This window comes from Phocoena sinus, chromosome 7 (genome assembly GCF_008692025.1).
Source record: "Phocoena sinus isolate mPhoSin1 chromosome 7, mPhoSin1.pri, whole genome shotgun sequence".
Taxonomy (NCBI): Eukaryota; Metazoa; Chordata; class Mammalia; order Artiodactyla; family Phocoenidae; genus Phocoena; species Phocoena sinus.
The window spans coordinates 19,087,065-19,107,906 of record NC_045769.1 but is presented as its reverse complement, the minus strand read 5'-3'; the positions used below and the strand labels follow the sequence as shown (position 1 = coordinate 19,107,906).

The 20,842-nt window shown below is 44.2% G+C and overlaps 1 protein-coding gene across 2 annotated transcripts in view; it reads left to right on the top strand.

The window, feature by feature from the left end:
- Window positions 1-14,854, top strand: part of LOC116756897 (sterol 26-hydroxylase, mitochondrial) — a 43,870-nt gene extending 29,016 nt beyond the window's left edge. For both annotated transcript variants that reach the window (XM_032637971.1, XM_032637972.1), the window contains exons 2-9: window positions 8,645-8,835; window positions 12,204-12,403; window positions 12,528-12,725; window positions 12,878-13,050; window positions 13,654-13,820; window positions 14,008-14,089; window positions 14,170-14,382; window positions 14,520-14,854. In XM_032637971.1, coding sequence (XP_032493862.1) covers window positions 8,645-8,835; window positions 12,204-12,403; window positions 12,528-12,725; window positions 12,878-13,050; window positions 13,654-13,820; window positions 14,008-14,089; window positions 14,170-14,382; window positions 14,520-14,639 — 1,344 coding nt within the window. In that variant the 3' untranslated portion in view covers window positions 14,640-14,854. The remainder of the gene's footprint in view (window positions 1-8,644; window positions 8,836-12,203; window positions 12,404-12,527; window positions 12,726-12,877; window positions 13,051-13,653; window positions 13,821-14,007; window positions 14,090-14,169; window positions 14,383-14,519) is intronic.
- Window positions 14,855-20,842: the final 5,988 nt, after the last annotated feature.

Here is a 20,842-nt window from a genome sequence, read left to right as displayed (position 1 = left end):
TGAATCTGTAGATTGCTTTGGGTAGTATAGTCATTTTCACAATATTGATTCTTCCAATACAAGAACAGGTTATATCTCTCCATCTGTTGGTATCATCTTTAATTTCTTTCAACAGTGTCTTATAGTTTTCTGCATACAGGTCTTTGGTCTCCCTAGGTAGGTTTATTCCTAGGTTTTTTATTCTTTTTGTTGCAGTGGTAAATGGGAGTGTTTACTTAATTTCTCCTTCAGATTTTTCATCATTAGTGTATAGGAATGAAAGAGATTTCTGTGCATTAATTTTGTATCCTGCAACTTTACCAAATTCATTGATTAGCTCCAGTAGTTTTCTGGTGGCATATTTAGGATTCTCTATGTCTAGTATCATGTCATCTGCAAAGAGTGACAGTTTTACTTCTTCTTTTCCAATTTGTATTCCTTTTATTTCTTTTTCTTCTCTGATTGCCATGGCTAGGACTTCCAAAACTATGTTGAATAATAGTGGTGAGAGTGGACATCCCTGTCTTGTTCCTGATCTTAGAGGAAATGCTTTCAGTTTTTCACCATTGAGAATGATGTTTGCTGTGGGTTTGTCATATATGGCCTTTATTATGTTGAGGTAGGTTCCCTCTATGCCCACTTTCTGGAGAGTTTTTATCATAAATGGGTGTTGAATTTGTCAAAAACTTTTTCTGCATCTATTGAGCTGATCATATGGTTTTTCTTCTTCAATTTGTTAAAATGGTGTATCACATTGATTGATTTGCGTATATTGAGGAATCCTTGCATCCCTGGGATAAATCCCACTTGGTCATGATGTATGATCCTTTTAATGTGTTGTTGGATTTTGTTTGCTAGTATTTTGTTGAGGATTTTTGCATCAATATTCATCAGTGATATTGGTCTGTAATTTTCTTTTTTTGTAGAATCTTTGTCTGGTTTTGGTATCAGAGTGATGGTGGCCTTATAGAATGTGTTTGGGAGTGTTCCTTCCTCTGCAATTTTTTGGAAGAGTTTGAGAAGGATGGGTGTTAGCTCTTCTCTAAATGTTTGATAGAATTCACCTGTGAAGGTATCTGGTCCTGGACTTTCGTTTGTTGCAAGATTTTTAATCACAGTTTCAATTTCATTACTTGTGATTGATCTGTTCATATTTTCTATTTCTTCCTGGTTCAGTCTTGGAAGGTTATGCTTTTCTAAGAATTTGTCCATTTCTTCCAGGTTGTCCATTTTATTTGCATAGAGTTGCTTGTAGTAATCTCTCATGGTTCTTTGTGTTTCTGTACTGTCAGTTGTTACTTCTCCTTCTTCATTTCTAATTCTGTTGATTTGAGTCTTCTCCCTTTTTTACTTAATGAGTCTGGGTAGTGCTTTATCAATTTTGTTTATCTTCTCAAAGAACCATCTTTTAGTTTTATTGATCTTTGCTATTGTTTCTTTCATTTCTTTTTCATTTATTTCTGCTCTGATATTTATGATTTCTTTCCTTCTACTAACTTTGGGTTTTGTTTGTTCTTCTTTCTCTAGTTCCCTTAGATGTAAGGTTAGATTGTTTATTTGAGATTTTTCTTGTTTTTGTGGTAGACTTGTATTGCTATAAACTTCCTTCTTAGAACTGCTTTTGCTGCATACCATAGGTTTTGGATCATCGTGTTTTCATTGTCATTTGTCTCTAGGTATTTTTTGATTTCCTCTTTGATTTCTTCAGTGATCTCTTGGTTATTTAGTAACATGTTGTTTAGCCTCCATGTGTTTGTGTTGTTTATGGTTTTTTTCCCTGTAATTGATTTCTAATGTCATAGTGTTGTGGTCAGAAAAGATGCTTGATATGATTTCAATTTTCTTAAATTTGCTGTGGCTTGATTTGTGATCCAAGATGTGATCTATCCTGCAGAATATTCTGTTTGCACCTGAGAAGAAAGTGTAATCTGCTGTTTTTGGATGGAATGTCCTATAAATATCAATTAAATCTATCTGGTCTATTGTGTCATTTAAAGCTTGTGTTTCCTTATTAATTTTCTGTATGGATGATCTGGCCATTGGTGAATGTGAGGTGTTAAATTCCCCCACTATTATTGTGTTACTGTTGATTCCCTCTTGTATAGCTGTTAGCAGTTGCCTTATGTATTGAGGTGCTCCTATGTTGGGTGCATATATATTTATAATTGTTATATCTTCTTCTTGGATTGATCCCTTGATCATTATGTAGTGTCCTTCCTTGTCTCTTGTAACATTTTTTATTTTAAAGTCTATTTTATCTGATATGAGTGTTCCTACTCCAACTTTATTTTGATTTCCATTTGCATGGAATATCTTTTTCCATCCCCTCACTTTCAGTCTGTATGTGTCCCTAGGTCTGAAGTGGGTGTCTTGTAGACAGCATATATATGGGTATTGTTTCTGTAACCATTCAGTGAGCCTGTGTCTTTTGGTTGGAGCATTTAATCCATTCAAGTTTAAGGTAATTATCGATACGGTAATTACTATTACCATTTTCTTAATTGTTATGGGTTTGTTTTTGTAGGTCCTTTTCTTCTTTTGTGTTTCCCACTTAGAGAAGTTCCTTTAGCATTTGTTGTAGAGCTGGTTTGGTGGTGCGGAATTCTCTTAGCTTTTGCTTGTCTGTAAAGCTTTTGATTTCTCCGTTGAATCTGAATGAGATCCTTGCCGGGTACAGTAATCTTGGTTTTAGGTTCTTCCCTTTCATCACTTGAAATATATCATGCCAGTCCCTTCTGGCTTGTAGAGTTTCTGCTGAGAAATCAGCTGTTAACCTTATGGAAGTTCCCTTGTATGTTATTTGTAGTTTTTCCCTTGTTGCTTTCAGTAATTTTTCTTTGTCTTTAATTTTTGTCAATTTTTGATTACTATGTGTCTCGGCATGTTTCTCTTCGGGTTTATCCTGCCAGGGACTGTCTGCACTTCCTGGTCTTGGGTGGCTATTTCCTTTCCCATGTTAGGGAAGTTTTCGACTATAATCTCTTCAAATATTTTCTTGGGGCCTTTCTCTCTCTCTTCTCCTCCTGTGACCCCTATAATGCAAATGTTGTTGCATTTAATGTTGTCCCAGGGGTCTCTTAGGCTGTCTTTATTTCTTCTCATTCTTTTTTCTTTATTCTGTTCTGCAGCAGTGAATTCTACCATTCTGTCTTCCAGGTCACTTATCCGTTCTTCTGCCTCAGTTATTCTGCTATTGATTCCTTCTAGTGTATTTTTCATTTCAGTTATTGTATTGTTCATCTCTGTTTGTTTGTTCTTTAATTCTTGTAGGTCTTTGTTAAACATTTCTTGCATCTTCTTGATCTTTGCCTCCATTCTTTTTCTGAGGTCCTGTATCATCTTCACTATTATTATTCTGAATTCTTTTTCTGGAAGGTTGCCTATCTCCACTTCATTTAGCTGTTTTTCTGGGGTTTTGTTTTGTTTCTTCATCTGGTACATAGCCCTCTGCCTTTTCATCTTGTCTGTCTCTCTGTGAATGTGCTTTTTGTTCCACAGGCTGCAGGATTGTTGTTCTTCTTGCTTCTGCTGTCTGCCCTCTGGTGGATGAGGCTGTCTAAGAGGCTTGTGCAAGTTTCCTGATGGGAGGGGCTGGTGGTGGGTAGAGCTGGGTGTGGCTCTGGTGGGCAGAGCTCAGTAAAACTTTAATCTGCTTGTGTGCTGATGGGTGGGACTGTGTTCCTTCCCTGTTGGTTGTTTGGCCTGAGGCGACCCAGCACTGGAGCCTACATGCTCTTTGGTGGGGCGAATGGTGGACTCCGGGAGGGCCCACTCCAAGGAGTCCTTCCCAGAACTTCTGCTGCCAGTGTCCTTGTCCTCAGGGTGAGCCACAGCCACCCACCCCCACCCCCCACCTCTGGAGGAGACCCTCCAACCCTAGCAGGTAGGTATGGTTCAGTTTCCTATGGGGCCACTGCTCCTTCCCGTGGGTGTCAATGCACACACTACTTTGTGTGTGCCCTCCAAGAGTGGAGTCTCTGTTTCCCCAAGTCCTGTCAAAGTCCTGCAATCAAATCCCGCTAGCCTTCAAAGTCTGATTCTCTGGAAATTCCTCCTCCCGTTGCCGGACCTCCAGGTTGGGAAGACTGACGTGGGGCTCAGAACCTTCACTCCAGTGGGTGGACTTCTGTGGTATAAGTGTTCTCCAGTTTGTGAGTCACCCACCCAGCAGTTACGGGATTTGATTTTATTGTGATTGCGCCCCTCCTACCGTCTCACTGTGGCTTCTTCTTTGTCTTTGGATGTGGGGTCTTTTTTGCTGAGTTCCAGTGTCTTCCTGTTGATGATTGTTCAGCAGTTAGTTGTGATACTGGTGCTCTCGCAAGAGGGAGTGAGTGCACGTCCTTCTGCTCCACCATCTTGAACCAATCTCCCCAGGGCCCCACTCTTATTTAATCTTAATTACTTTCTTAGATGCTTCCTCTCTAAATACAGCCACACTGAAGGTTAGGGCTTCAACACATGAATTTGGGGGAGATGCAACATTCAGGCCATAAAAGATGCTATTGTAATTGTATATTAGAACTATTCTCTTAATTTCCTTTTGAGATTTTCCTTCAGCCTTTTAAAATTAATGCCTACCCCAGTGGAGCCACTGTTACCAGTTTCCTATGTATCCTCTTCCCTGCTTCTTTTCTGTCTCTGTCTCATAATCTTTGTATTATCTGCAACTTGTTTTTCTTCCACTTGATTCACTGGCAATTGCTAAATATTTATTGAGTGTCTCTAATGTGTTTAGCAGTGTGTTAAGCAGTATGGGAAGTATAAAGAAGTACGACAAGGTTCCTGCCCTTAAAGATTTTCAATCTAGTTGAAGAGACAAGATATGTACAAAATAATTAGGGAATAGTTTATAAGCATATGTAATCAAGTTCTCGGCTGTGTGGCTTATGCCCTAGGATGTAAATAAACTGTCTAAGTGTAGGTCACAGCAGTATCCCCAGCCCCAAGATCAGTATAGGAGGAATAGAATATGAGCTCAATAAATGCATGTTGGATGAATTTAACACTGTCGGTCTTTGGAATCTCACCTGGCAGAGGCTAGCCCTCCCATTCATCTTGGAAGATGATCCCTAGGGAACTCTGTTCTGCAAAGGGGCACTTAGCACCTATCTGAAAACCTTGGGGCTCTCTAACTGGTTCAGGTTACAGCCTAGTGGTAGGCTCACAGACATAAAACACATTTCTCAGCAAGTGCTCTGGTGTCTTTCTAAAATAAGTTCTTACATAAATAGATCCTTGTTAAGTTCCACCAAGTAAACTGAGGAGTATGAAGGAAGAGGGAAGAAAGCATGGCCTAGGCATGGGGGGAAATGTCCCAGAAACTTCCAAACTGACAGCCAGGAAGTGGTGCCAGAGGCTTTGGGTTCCAGGCAAGAAGCTGGTGCCCAAGGAAAGGTTATGGATCTAGTCCTTTAAAACGTGTTTCTTTTCCCCGATTCCAAGATCAAGGTAGAAAACTTGAAAAACAAATCACAGTGTAAAGAAGAAAGTAAACTCTCTGTAAACCATGACTCAGAGATAACCATTGTTTGCATCATTATAAATACATTGCATGTAATTTTACATGAGCTTAACAGAAGGAAAAGAAACCAAACTTAAGATAAATATTTCTTCAAAGTGAGATATTATTTCTTAAAAGGAGTCTTCTAAGATTAAAGAATTCAGAGACATTTTAAGAAGTTGGGGTTATTACAGAAGTTCTCAAGCTGGGGTGATTTTGCCCCCATCCCCCAGGACATTTTGGCAATGTCTAGAGACGTTTTTGGTTGTCACAGCTTGGTGTGGGGTTGCTGCTGGGGTACAGTCTAGGGGTGCTGCTAAACATTCTACAAAACACAGGACAGTCTGCCACAGCAAAGAATCATCCAGCCCCAGATGTCAGCAGTGCCATGAGAAACCCTGGGTTACAGCAGTGTTGTGCTGGGTTTAAGCAGCACATTTAAAAAAAATATTTATTTGTTTATTATTTATTTATTTTGGCTGCATCGGGTCTTAGTTGCGGCATGCGGACTTCTTAGTTGTGGCATGAGAACTCTTAGTTGCAGCATGCATGCGGGATCTAGTTCCCTGACTTAGGGATCAAACCCCAGGCCCCCTGCATTGGGAGCGCAGAGTCTTACCCACTGGACCGCCAGGGAAGTCCCTTAAGCAGTACATATTTTTAAAGAGCCTAAGTTTGTTTTCAGTTAGTAAGGGATAGTCAGCTTTCTCGGGGATCAGTGGAGTAAGCAGTTGTGAGCATGGCCTCCAGCCAGGTGGTCTGAGTTTGAACTCTGACTCTGCCACTTACTGGCAAAGTGACCTCGGGCAACCTCTTTGGGCCTCAGTTTCCTCATCTGCAAAACTGTGGTAATGTTACACCTACCTCATGCAGCTGTAGTGAGGGCTGAATGAGCTAGTATAAGCAAAGTGCTTGGAACAGTGTCTAGTTTATGCTAAGCTCCACAGAAATATTATTATTATTATATTAATATCTTAAACCAAACTAGAAACACAACTTAAGCTTACTTTTAGGTTAATTCGCCTAAGGAATTTAGTAGAGAAAAATAGACACATAAGTATTATTTTCTAATGGAACCCTTAAGAAAAATAAACAAAATGAGTGCAGTGAGGGGTCACTTATAAATCTAAGTACATGAATTCAGAGGTTCAGCAAGTCTTTCCTGCTTTCTGGAATTACTTGATCAATGCTAGGTGACTTATTGCTTCAGAAAACACTTTTTTCCCCCTTTAGATTAAAAAGTTTGAATACATTCTCATAGTTCAAAACTCAAAACAATATACCAATAAAATGTCACACAGTCTCACTCTCACTGCTGTCCTCCCCACTCTCCCATAGGTAACCACTTTAATTCATTTCTGGTGTATCAGTCCAGTGTTTCTCTACGAAAGCAAATGCAAATGCTATGTATTCTTATTTAGCTCCCCACGTTTTTCCATTCAACAGTCTATCTTGGCTATCTAGCAATCTTTCCATATTACAATCTTTCCTTCCATTTTAGCACACAAGGAGCTGCTTCATCCTCTTTTAAGGTGATGCAGTATTCCATTATGAAGATGACCCACACTTTGCTTATAAATGTTTTGTAATTATTAATAAATATTAACAAATTGTCCTCCATGTAGGGTTGTGTCATGTTAGACTCCCACTGGCAATGTCTGAATACGCTTATTTTCCTCCAGGTATCACAGTCGTTTTCAGACAATTAACCATTCAAAATTGTACCACACTGGCAGGTATTACTGGGAGGTAGAAGTGGGAAACAAGGCTAAATGGACGTTGGGGGTTTGTCAAGGCTGTCTTCCTGGGAACAAGGAGAATCAGCCATTAGTTCAGGGTGGATTCTGGGCAATTGGGTAATATACGAAGGGCAATCAGGTTGCACTGGTCCTGGGAGAACCCTGTATTTAATGCTGACAGTAAGACCCAGTAAAATTGTTGTTTTTATGGACTATCAGTTCTATAATTTGAATAATAGATCTCTTCTCCATCATTTTTTTTTTTTCTCCATCATTTTAATGTTTCTTTTATAGAAGACTTTTGGCCTAATTTCGATACTGAAACAGATCTAATCCTCTTAACACTTATTCAGTAAAAAGATTAAGTACTTGGGCTTCCCTGGTGGCGCAGTGGTTGAGAGTCCGCCTGCTGATGCAGGGGACACGGTTTCGTGCCCCGGTCCGAGAGGATCCCACATGCCGCGGAGCGGCTGGGCCCGTGAGCCATGGCCGCTGAGCCTGCACGTCCGGAGCCTGTGCTCCGCAACGGGAGAGGCCACAACAGTGAGAGGCCCGCGTACCGCACAAAAAAAAAAAAAAGATGAAGTACTTGGGAGACCACTATGCTTCATTTTCTTTCAGTTTGTAGGTATAACTTAGCCAGTAAATTTAATCTTAGTATTTCTGGATTCTTTTTAAGTTTTACCCCCACCAAAACCCAAAATACATTATTTTCTCCCTTATTTTCAACAACTATAAAAACATCATTGCAATGTCAATTTCATAGATGCTATGGGTCTCAACTGTCAAGTGCTGTAGAAATTCTAAGATAAAATATTTGAGAATTGCATTCCTTAACATAGCTAATAAAAATTTTTTATTAAAAAAATTCATACCACATAGTTTACTTCATATTTACATCTTGACTTTCTCATTCAGCTTCTGTTTTTCCTGGAGTTTCTAATTGTGTTTCTTTTTTCTTGTTGGTTACACGAGATATTTATCTTTGTCTCCTTGACAGCAAGCTGCAGGAGATTTAAATGCTTCTATGAAGGAGTCGTAGACATTCTACTATACCTCATTAAAGGGCTCAGTTTCCCTAAAACCCTGGACCCCAAATATCTATACCTCAACATACCCCAGTTTGCCAGGTATCCCATTTTTCCAAAATTTCGTTCCTCCAAGACCTCAGTTCTGCCAGTTCCACCAGTTCCACCAGATACTCATTGCTCTCAATATTCTAACTTCTGTGTAACCTTTTTTTTTTTCCAGTGTTCTCCTTTCGAGACTACAGGCCATCCCAGCACCTACCTCCTACACAATGTGCTTTTGCCCAGCTCACTTGCTCTGGTGTGGCCATAAGACACTCCCTTATCCTGCTTCCTCTCCAGGAAGTGCCTGCCTAGCTAGGCCATGGTTATTCAGCTTTGGTTGAACTCCACAGGTGCTGAACAAGGCCAAGTATGGTCCGATATGGATAAACCGCTTAGGGCCTCAGATCCATGTGAACCTGGCCAGTGCCCCACTCCTGGAGCAAGTGATGCGCCAAGAGGGCAAGTACCCAGTACGGAACGACATGGAACTATGGAGGGAGCACCGGGACCAGCAGGGCCTGACCTATGGGCCCTTCACCACGTGAGCTGGGGCCTGGGGGACTGGAACAGGCCCCCAGGGGGGCCAGGCCCAAGGACAGTGGCACTGGGCAGCCAGTGGATAATGGGCAGGGTAGTATCTTCCTGTGTCCTCTGAGCCTGAAACTCGTCTAGAAAGTGGTGGTTGGGTTGGGCTGAAGCCCATGGACCATTCATTGGCTTTTCCACTAATGTATCGTATGACTGTGAACAAATGAATAATTTCCCCTTCCTTGGGCTTATGTTTCTCATGTGTAAAATGGGAAGCTTGGATTAGAGTATCTCCAAGATATCTCTAAGAACTTTCAAGCTCCGTTATTCTATATTATGGTTGAAAACATACCAACTCAAATCATAATGGGACATATTTACTTGTAGTTGAAAAAAACATTATCACCATACTAGTTGGGAGGGCCCAATTTAATTAAAAATATTTTCCAAGTTATGTATTATATGCTTGTTGTTGGTTATAACTTTCATGGATGCTTTCCACTCACAGAGATAGATGTAGGTTTTAGCCTTAAAGTTATACCTAGAAAAGTTAAGATTATTCTGGCAGTGACAAACTGAAAGATGGGCTGAGTGTATTATATATGCATATATCAATTAAGGTAAAAAATTGAGAATCATTGGTGATTCTCAGTGCCACGGCTTGTAATTGGATATATTACAGGCTTCTTTTTACTATAGTGTGTTAAAAGAGCTCCAAAAACAATGAATGGCTTTTGATTTTCCCTAGTTGCTTGATATCCATGTTTTTTAAAGTCATTTTTTAAGGGATTAAAGTTGATCCTGGTGGTGGAAGTAGTAGCAGTAACACTGATGATAACTAAGTATGTGTTTATAACATGCCAGGCATCAGGCTAGTCTCTTTACATTTATTATTTCATCTTATCTTCACAACAAACTCATGAAGTAGATAGTATTATTATCCCCATTTTATAGATGAAGAAACTGAGGCCTAGAAGGGTTTTTGCACCACTTGCCAGAAGTGACACAACTAGTGAGTAGTGGAATAGATCTCTCTGATTCTGGAATGCAAGGACCTACTGCCATGACATGTTTGGGAAGGAAACGGACTGGTTGGAAGGTTCATTTTATCTGTCTTTGATGCTTATACATTCATTCTGTCATTGCATGTCTTTCTTTCTTTATTCCTGGTTCCTTCACAGGTGGGTGGTTTCAGAGCTTAATTTCTGGGCCCTTTTTTCAAGGTTCTGGGAAGAGAATAGAGAATGTTCTTCAAGAACTCTTTAACCTGATGTCTGACCCTGAGGGCAAGATTTGTGTCTCAGGTATGCTCTACAGTATTTGAGACCCAAATCTTGCCAAGGGAGTAAATCCTGGAAGTTAATTTTTTATGGTGACGGATGGTAACTAGTCTTATTGTGGTGATCATCTCGCAATGTATACAGATATAATGTTATATGTCAATTATACCTCAATAATAATAATAAAAAACATTTGGGTCTCACAGGTTTTCACAGGTCAGGCCATCATTGGACTTGATTGTTCAGATTTAGAACTGGGGCTAAACATGATATATACCCCTTTGTGATCTATTTATAACTGTTTACCCTAAAGCCAGTTTCCTAAATATGTTATACCATATATGTCTTTAAAAGCTATTTTGCTAACCTGTGATAACCTTTTTTGTTTTAACATATATACTTTTTAAATCTCATTTTTTGAGTGACTGTCGTTTCCCCAAGAAATATTTTAACAACCACAGAAAGTTTCAGATTTAAGTCCTGCAAATCCTACTGTTGGGAGAGTTTTACTCTTGGAGAAGCACCTAAAACCTGAAGTTCCAATAAATAGGTCTATTCTGGTTTTTATTTCCTTTCCAACAACACTTTTAGTCTATCTTTTTTTTTCATAAATTTATTTTATTTTATTTATTTTTGGCTGCGTTGAGTCTTTGTTGCTGCGTGCGGGCTTTCTCTAGTTGCAGCGAGCGGGGGCTACCCTTTGTTGCGGTGCGCAGGCTTCTCATTGTGGTGGCTTCTCTTGTCGTGGAGCACGGGCTCTAGGCTCGCGGGCTCAGTAGTTGTGGCACTCGGGCTTAGCTGCTCCACGGCATGTGGGATCTTCCCAGACCAGAGATCTAACCCGTGTCCCCTGCATTGGCAGGTGGATTCTTAACCAGTGCGCCACCGGGGAAGTCCCTAGTTTATCTTTTTGCAGGTTTTCCCCAACATAATAAAGAAAACTCCTGGGGTTTGAGGTTCATTTATTTATTTATTTAGCTTGTTTTTTGAGGTTCATTTAAATAAAAATATATTTTAAAAATTTATTGAAGTGCAGTTGACTTATACTTCAAAATAAAAAACCTGAATATTGCCTTCAGACTTTTTAAACGTTTTCCTTTTTAAAATACCTTATTGGTTTTTAAAATTCAAAAGTAATACTTATTGGAAAAATTCCATCCCATCCTCCTAAGTAATTCTCATCAGTAATTTGGTGTGTATTCTTCTTCCCTCCTTTGTGCTGAAACATGCAGATATGCATGTGGATATGTAGGATTTCCTCTCTTCCTCTTAAAATTGTACCATATTATACTTATTACTCTGCAGCTGGCTTTTTAAAAATTGACCCATACCCAGCTTGCTTAGGAAAGGTAACAGGTTTGGGGGACAGCTGAGGGTGGCAGCAGCCCCTGAATATTAAGCTCCTGTTTGGGAAGCATGTTTCCACCCACACGAACATCCCTGCCTAACCGGGGTGAGACCCAGCCACCTACTGGATGGCTATGGCAAGAGAGCCTGGAGATCAGCTTGGTAGCTCTCTCTGTCCCCTTGGCCTACGGAGCTAAGGTCCAGAATCTGAGCACCCCAAGAACCCTCATTTGCTCCTCCTTTATTCCTCATCCTCCACACAGAGGGACTGGAACCACCGTAGCTCCATAGCTCATTTCACATACAGAAGATTCTGGAGTTGTATCATCCTAAGATAATCACAGTAAACATTCATTAAGCATTCACCATTTGCCAGGCACTGATCTAAGCACGTTAATTATCCTGCTAAGATAGGCACTCTTATTATTCCCATTTTACAGAAGGGGAAACCGAGGCACAGAGGATTTAAGTCACCTGCCTAAGGTCACTCAGCCAGTCATCATCCGACCTGTGATTTGACCCTAGACAGACTGATTCCAGATGCCCACCGTAACTACTTCCTTTATGCTGTTAGTGAGATTCTGAAGTTTTGTGATTCAAAGATTCTGTTATCTGAAAGTTTGTGATTCTTTAATTCTAGGTCTAGGAGTCTGAGATTTTCCTCGAGTCCATAGGGGTCTCAGGGTGGGAAGATACCATCTAATCCAATCCCCACCAGATACTTACCTTGGTGTCTCTCCTCCATTCTCTACAGGCAAGGACAGCAGTGGTACCGGCTCCGCCAGGCTCTGAACCAGCGGTTGCTGAAGCCGGCTGAGGCTGCGCTCTACACAGATGCTCTGAATGAGGTGATTGAGGACTTCATGACTCGACTGAACCAGCAGCGGGCAGAGAGCGCCTCGGGGGACCATGTGCCCGACATCGCTCACAATTTCTACTTCTTTGCCCTGGAAGGTACCCTTGTGGGGAGAGGGGCTGGGTGGGCGTGTGTCGGGTAGGTTGTGCTCTCCTTCTCGAAGCCCCCTGGACTCTGTGTGCCGTGGCCCTGCCTCCTGTGACGGCCCCTGTGCACCGCCAGCTGTTTGCTACGTCCTGTTTGAGAAACGTATTGGCTGCCTGGAGCGCTCCATCCCCCAGGACACCAAGACCTTCGTCAGATCTGTCGGGCTCATGTTCCAGAACTCGCTGTACGCCACCTTCCTCCCCAAGTGGACTCGTTCCCTGCTGCCCTTCTGGAGGCGGTATCTGGATGGCTGGAACACCATCTTCTCTTTTGGTGAGGAGTCCAGGGAGAGAAGTTGGGGCGTGGGTCCCAGGGCCTGTGCGGTAACAGCCCCCTCAGGACCCTCTCCCGGGATCTTCTCTCTTGGTCGTTGGGAGAGCATGACTTTTGACCTCATCCTCCCCTGTTCTCCGTTGTCCCCACAGGGAAGAAGCTGATTGATCAGAAATTAGAGGAGATAGAGGCCCAACTTCAGACAGGGGGCCCAGAGAAGGCCCAGATATCTGGTTACCTGCACTTCCTGCTGACCAGTGGACAGCTCAGTCCTCGTGACGCTGAGGGCAGCCTGCCCGAGCTGCTCATGGCTGGAGTAGACACGGTGCGTGAGAGGGGCAGGCGAGGAGACCAGGGCCTCCCAGCTCCCATCCTGAGCCAATTCCCTACTCTACCCCACCTGAGCCTGACCTCCATCAGATACCCGCTTCTCTCTCCGTAACGTGGATGTAGAGCTGGAAGGAAAACAGGGTGGTCATTCAGCCTGGTGGAGGCGGGCAGGGAGTGGTCCTTGTGTAAAAGGGATCCCCTCACGCCCTGGAGCCTCTGTCAGACAGCTGGGAAGTTTCATGTCACATCTAACCCACTCCCTCGTGCTGTCAGCTAAGCCCAGAGTTGAAGAGCTTGCCCGCAGCACCTTCTTAGTGGGACCTCTTTCCTGTCCTTTCGTCACGTTGGATTTCTCTGTCACAGTCTTCTCTGCTGTTACAGAGCAGTTCTCCATCACATTGGTCCTTAGCCCACTGTGAAGTCACGTGGAGCGTGGAGGGAGAGCCCCATGAATCCCTGAGTCTAAGCCTGCCACACTCGTGGCAACTTAATTTTTCTCCCACATTTTGCACGCATGCACTCACACACCCTCCCACCACCTTAACTGGCCTCTTTCTTAGAGATCTTTCCTCACTTCATCTCTTACTCTACCTCCCAGACGTCCAACACGCTGACGTGGGCCCTGTACCATCTTTCAAAGAACCCAGAGATCCAGGCAGCCCTGCATGAAGAAGTGGTGGGCATGGTACCCGCCGGGCAGGTGCCCCAGTACAAGGACTTTGCCCACATGCCCCTGCTCAAAGCTGTGCTTAAGGAGACGCTGCGGTAGGATGCTGTCCCCGGGAGCAAGGACTCAGAGACAGGACTGGGGGTGGGGGCTGGTAGGCTGTGGCCTGGGCCAGGGATGAGATGGGAAGAGGGTCCCGGGGGACCAGAGGGGTGTGGCCGGGGGGGTGGGCACTCTGCCCCTCCTTGGATCCAGAGGCAGATCTGCACGTTCTTTTACCTGCAGTCTCTATCCTGTGGTCCCCGTGAACTCCCGGGTCATCGTGGACAAGGAAATTGAAGTTGGTGGCTTCCTCTTCCCCAAGAACGTGAGTAGGGCTGGAGAGCCAGGGTTCCCAGGGGGACCCTGCAGCCCTCTGCTGATGTGCCACCCATTCTTTGTCTGCAGACCCAGTTTGTGTTCTGCCACTACGTGGTGTCCCGGGACCCTCGCATCTTCCCTGAGCCGGACAGCTTCGAGCCCCAACGTTGGCTGAGGAAGAGCCAGCCTGATGCCCTCAGGGCCCAACACCCATTCGGCTCTGTGCCCTTTGGTTACGGGGTCCGGGCCTGCCTGGGCCGCAGGATTGCAGAGCTGGAGATGCAGCTGCTGCTGACAAGGGTGAACGGGGAGAGACAGGAGGGCCGCGCGGGCCACGGGTGCTGAAGGAGGCGGGAGGCACGGGGTGGGAGCGTGCGGAGGAGGGCGGTGGATGGAGGCCACAGACTCTAATCGCCCGTGCGCCTTTTACTTCCCAGCTGATCCAGCAGTACGAGGTGGCCCTGGCCCCTGAGACGGGGGAGGTGACCAGTGTGGCTCGAATCGTGCTCGTTCCCAATAAGAAGGTGGGCCTGCGCTTCCTGCAGAGACAGAGCTGAGCCTCCTTCCCACACTCCCTGGCACATGAAGAAGGAGAGGAAGGGGCTGCCAGGTGCCAGAGGTTGGAGAAACTCAGTGTAGTTCCTGTAGGACCCTGAGCTTTTGCCACTTTCATCATTTTGAGCATCTCCCTCTCAGATAAAAAGCCGCCTCCGTGGCACGTCGCTAACCTCGGGGAAAATATAGAATAAAGGGGCTTTTATTCATAATTGGAGACCTTTGTGATTCTTTCTGACCACCCAGCATCTGAACCTCTTTCTGTGTTTGGGGAACACCCTCTCCCCACTTAGCAAACCTGGTGGGAGGCAGAACCACCTCCCTTCGTGGAAGCTGAGAACGCCGTATGCTTTCCCAGACCTCACAGAGAAGCCTTAGCTTCACCTGGCATTGGCTGAGGCCCTGCCCAGGTAGAAGCTGCAGAGCCATTCCCCAGGCACCGAGAGGACACCCTCTTTTGAATAGAAAGTGCTTAGATACAGTCAGTGACATGCTATAAAAATGGTCGGAAGAATTCTAGGCCAGGCCTACAGGAATGACTCTAGGGACACCACTGGGGGGCTGATCAGTCTGGAAAGCCCCGTGTTGGTCACACTCAGGAGAATGAGAGTTGGGAAGCTGTCACTACAACTGTTGGCCCCAGAGCTACTCCATGTCTCCCAGGTCTATGCTGACTAAAGAAAAAAAGAAAAGATGCCCCCTCCTCCCAACTACCCCTGACAACAGGAAGAACAGGAGCAGCAGAGGGTGGTCTCTGTCTCACGACCACCTTCCAAACCTCTCACGTACAACTGAGAGGTGGAGCCTAAATCCCACCTGGAACTTCAAGAGAGTCTGGGGATTGTAGTTTCTAACTTTCCAGCCTCTTCAGTACAGGAAGCCAACAAGAAGGAAAGTGGGTTGGCATCGAGATCCAGTGTACCACAACACAAGCCTGAAAAGTCAACAAATCCCAGCCTCAAGGAGGCCCAGCCCTAGTGGGAAATTTCTGCTGAGTCATAGAAAACTAAAGCAGAATTTCTTCTGTCTGTGGAGATTTGAGTTTGAGCCTATTAAAAAACTCACGTCATTGCCCTGATTAAAATCCTTCCATGGCTCCCCTCAGTCCTGAGGCAAAGTTCTAAGTGGCTTAGAAGACTCAGTGTTCTGGCACCCTGGCCTCCACACTCCCCTATCCCCCCTCCACCCTTCTACAGCTGAGCCCAAATTCCTTGTATTTCCCTGAGCACATTATGCTCTTTCCGGCCTCGATACTTTGTACTTAATGTCTGCTGTCCTTGGAACACCCTCTTCACCAACTGGCCTGTCGTCTCACAGAACTTGCTCTTCCTCTAGACTCAGCTCAAATGTCGCCGCCTCTGCAAAGCCTTCCCTGACCTCTCAGGGTAAGCCTGAGCACTTCCTCTTGTGCTCTCCCCCGTCCATCCCCTAGAACCGAGCGCTCAGCCCGGTCACCGTGTGGTAGGCCCGACTGTCTCCCCAGCCACCTGGGAGCCCCATGGAGGGCATAATCCCAATGTCGAACTCTGTGTCTAGCACAGAGTTAATAAAGGTAATGCATACATGTTTGTTGAATGCGACTGGAATAGGAGGAAGGGAAGGGAAGGAGAGGGGGAAGATACAGAGCTTTCCATATTGAGAAGAGAAACCTGGAGAGAATTGGGCAGGATGCCTGATTATAAGGCCACAGCTCTTGAACCCACCTGTGCAGGGGTTCGCTGTAAGAGCTCTTTATAAAATGTAGAGGATGGGGGCTGGGCGCCAAGGGTGCTAGGATCTCTGTCGCAAAGTCAACCAGGGCAGACTGCTGCCTTTCCCAGTGTGCTGCTCCTCGGACCACCAAGGGTCAGCTGCCCAAGCCATGTGAACGCCTCAGTGCTGGCACGCTGGGTGACGGGAAGTCTGTGTGATGTGGCTTGGGATTGAGGTTTTGTAGAGCTGTCCAAGAGTGTCAGTGTCCACGTCTGCAGCTCAGTTTATGAATTTATAGGCTAATCTCACATCAAAATCTGTGAAGATCTTGTATATCCATAGGCTAGAATATTATTGAGCCATAAGAAACGAATGAAGTACTGAGTCATGCTACGTCATGGATGAACCTTGAAAACATTATATTAATGAGGGAAACCAGACACAAAAGACCACATCTTGTGTGATTCCACTGACATGAAATGTCTGGAATAAGCAAATCCATAGAGACAGAAAGTAAGTTAGTGGTTGCCGGGAGAATGGGGAGTGATTTTCAATGGATACGGAGTTTCTTTGGGATGACAAGTGTGTTCTGGAATTAGTGGTGATGGTTGCCCAACTTCGTGAATATACTAAGTACCACTGAATTATACACGCTGCAAGAGTGAACTTTATGGTGTGTGAGTTATATCTCAATTAAAAAATCTGTGAAGATCAGTTTGGTAAGGTTATTGTAGAAATAGCTGCCGATGAAAGCCATACCTCCAGAGGCGCCACAGGAAATTGTGAAGCAGCAGTGCCCTGCTGTGCATCCTCAGGGCCTAAAATCCAGTCTCTAATCAGAAATCAGCAATGCAGAACCGAAACGAGAGCTCAGAGGACTGGTGAAGTAATGATGTCCTTGTGAGGATTAATCAAAGAGCAGGCTATACCCCCTTACATTTTGATGAGGTGTAGCCACAACCTCAGAGGCTCCCCACCAAAAGTGACAAGCGACAAGTTGTGTTCTAAAAGATACAAAAGCTGAAGAGCTATTAACGCAGCTATGAAACCTTGCCCAGAGGTTGCTACTGGAAAGCCCACAGACACAGCTCTGGGAAGAAAAGAGTCAAAGACTCCTACTCAAAACAGAGAAAAGGGACTTCCCTGGTGGCGCATTGAATGAGAATCCGCCTGCCAACGCAGGGGACACAGGATTGAGCCCTGGCTCGGGAGGATCCCACATGCCGCGGAGCAACTAAGCCCGTGCGCCGCAACTATTGAGCCTGTGCTCTAGAGCCCGCGAGCCACAACTACTGAAGCCCGCGCACCTAGAGCCTGTGCGCCTAGAGCCCGTGCTCCTCAACAGAAGCCACCGCAATGAGAAGCCCGCGCACCGCAACGAAGAGTAGCTCCCGCTCGCCGCAACTAGAGAAAGCCCGCGCACAGCAACGAAGAGTCAACACAGCCAAAAATAAAATAAATTAATTTTTTTAAAAAAACAGACAAAAACAAAATACAGCATGGTCAAAGAGGTTTTCTCTTTATACCTGAGGTTCTTTTAAAAAAAATTTAAGATATCTATTGAAATATACCTACAGAAAAACGAATATGCCATAAGTGTACATGAAGTTCCTCTGCTTATATTGGGAGTTGAAAATGGCCTCTGTCTATTTTCCATCACATTGCCTGGACAAGACATTTAATGTAAATGGAAAAAATTACTTTCTTTGGCAATGATTCATTCAAATACATATAATAGCTATAGGATACAATATTGTAAATCAACTATGCTTTAATTTAAAAAAAAATCCAAGGTTTAGAAAACACACACACAGATAGCTGCAGGATGGATGTGATGTAATACGTGGGCTCTTTCCCTTGCAACCTTCTCTCTGGAGAGTGAACGCATCAGCCCTGGTGTGAGGGTTGGCCCAAAGGCCATCAGTGGCCAGTGATGGGGTGCATTTCCAGGGTCTGGGGGCTCAGGAACTCTGGACTGCCCCCATAAGTCACAGTGCAGGGATGACACAGTGAGGCTCCCTAATAACCCACCTGACTGTATAAGGAAAGAAGAATAGGATTTAGGATAATCACTGAAGAGTAGACATTAATTCAGCACAGCAGCTACATCTTTGACTGAAAAGAATGTGCACATCTCGTTACTCCTAATTCCAGCTAATTTGAATTTGTTGGCCAAATTAGGATCCATGTTTCTGGGTACGACTTTGAGAAAACAGCTTGCCTTCTTAAACACTATGCAGCGCTCCTGGGAATAAAAAGAGAGAATCCAGTGTTTTCTGGCTATCCACATACTCGTGTTTTATAGTTTTAGCCCTGAATGTATTTTGGCTTGGTAATATCGGTTTATTTTCAGGTCATTATTTATGACTCCACTTTTTTTCCCCAAAGTTAATCACTAGTTTTATTTATGTTTTTCATTGTTTGGTTTTCTTTTTTTGTTTTCTTTACACCTTTATTGGAGTATAATTGCTTTACAATGGTGTGTTAGTTTCTGCTGTATAACAAAGTGAATCCCCTATACGTATACATATAACCTCATATCCTCTCCCTCTTGCGTGTCCCTCCCACCCTCCCTATCCCACCCCTCTAGGTGGTCACAAAGCACTGAGCTGATCTCCCTATGCTATGCGACTGCTTCCCACCAGCTATCTATTTTACATTTGGTAGGGTATATATGTCAGTGCAACTCTCTCACTTCATCCCGTCTTACCCTTCCCCCTCCCCGTGTCCTCAAGTCCATTCTCTACATCTGTGTCTTTATTCCTGTCCTGCCCCTAGGTTCATCAGAACCTTTTTTTTTTTTTTTCAGATTCCATATATTTGTGTTAGCATATGGTATTTGTTTTTCTCTTTCTGACTTACTTCACTCTGTATGACAGACTCTACATCCAACCACCTCACTACAAATAACTCAATTTCAATTCTTTTTTTTTTTTTTTTTTTTTGCGGTACGCAGGCTTCTCACTGTTGTGGCCTCTCCCGTTGCGGAGCACAGGCTCCGGACGCGCAGGCTCAGCGGCCATGGCTCACGGGCCTAGCCGCTCCGCGGCATGTGGGATCTTCCCAGACTGGGGCACGAACCCGTGTCCCCTGCATCGGCAGGCGGACTCTCAACCACTGCGCCACCAGGGAAGCCCCAATTTCATTTCTTTTTATGGCTAATGTTCCATTGTATATACGTGCCACATCTTCTCTATCCATTCATCTGTCGATGGACACTTAGGTTGCTTCCATGTCCTGGCTATTGTAAATAGAGCTGCAATGAACATTGTGGTACATGACTCTTTTTGAATTATGGTTTTCTCAGGGTATATGCCCAGTAGTGGGATTGCTGGATCATATGGTAGCTCTATTTTTAGTTTTTTAAGGAACCTCCATACTGTTCACCATAGTGGCTGTATCAGTTTACATTCCCACCAACAGTGCAAGAGGATTCCCTTTTCTCCACACCCTCTCCAGCATTTATTGTTTGTAGATTTTTTTTTTTTTTTTTTTTTTTTTTTTATGCGTTACGCGGGCCTCTCACTGTTGTGGCCTCTCCCGTTGCGGAGGACAGGCTCCGGACGCGCAGGCTCAGCGGCCATGGCTCACGGGCCCAGCCGCTCCGCGGCATGTGGGATCCTCCCAGACCGGGGCACGAACCCGTGTCCCCTGCATCGGCAGGCGGACTCTCAACCACTGCGCCACCAGGGAAGCCCTGTTTGTAGATTTTTTGATGATGGTCATTCTGACTGGTGTGAGGTGATACCTCATTGTGGGTTTGATTTGCATTTCTCTAATGATTAGTGATGTTGAGCATCATTTCATGTGTTTGTTGACAATCTGTATATCTTCTTTTGGAGAAATGTCTATTTAGGTCTTCTGCCCATTTTTGGATTGGGTTGTTTGTTTTTTTGGTATTAAGCTGCATGAGCTGCTTGTATATTTTGGAGATTAATCCTTTGTCAGTTGCTTCATTTGCAAATATTTTGTCCCATTCTGATGGTTGTATGACTCCACTTTTAATATGCATGTCCAATAAAAACTAGCTCAACTGTCTTCATGGAATGGACTGTACATGACATTGTACTGAATTCTTCTGCATTTAAGGATGCTTGAAAGAACAGTAGTGAGAATACTAACAAATCATATATCTTTTATGTTGTGCCATTACTCTTAGCCAGTGCTTCTTGTAGATCTTAGTCATAACAAATTATAGATAGACCCAATAATGTGACAAATGGTTTTACGAATCATGAGAAGGAGGCATCCTTATTTCTCAGCATGCTGTCATGCTCCAAGTGTTAGTAATCGTAAATCTCTAGTTTCTACAGAAAATAAATACAATTGCCCAGGTTCCATGCCCAAGTCAGGAAACTAGTATTTCCAGGAATGGAGGCCCTGGAATTTGCATTTTATAAAGCTTCCCAGGTGATCCTGTTGCACATCCAGGGTTGAGAACTACTGAGAGGGTAGGGAGAGGAGAGACGGGTGATGCTAAGGAGGCTATGGGAATCTAGCCCGAAGGCCACAG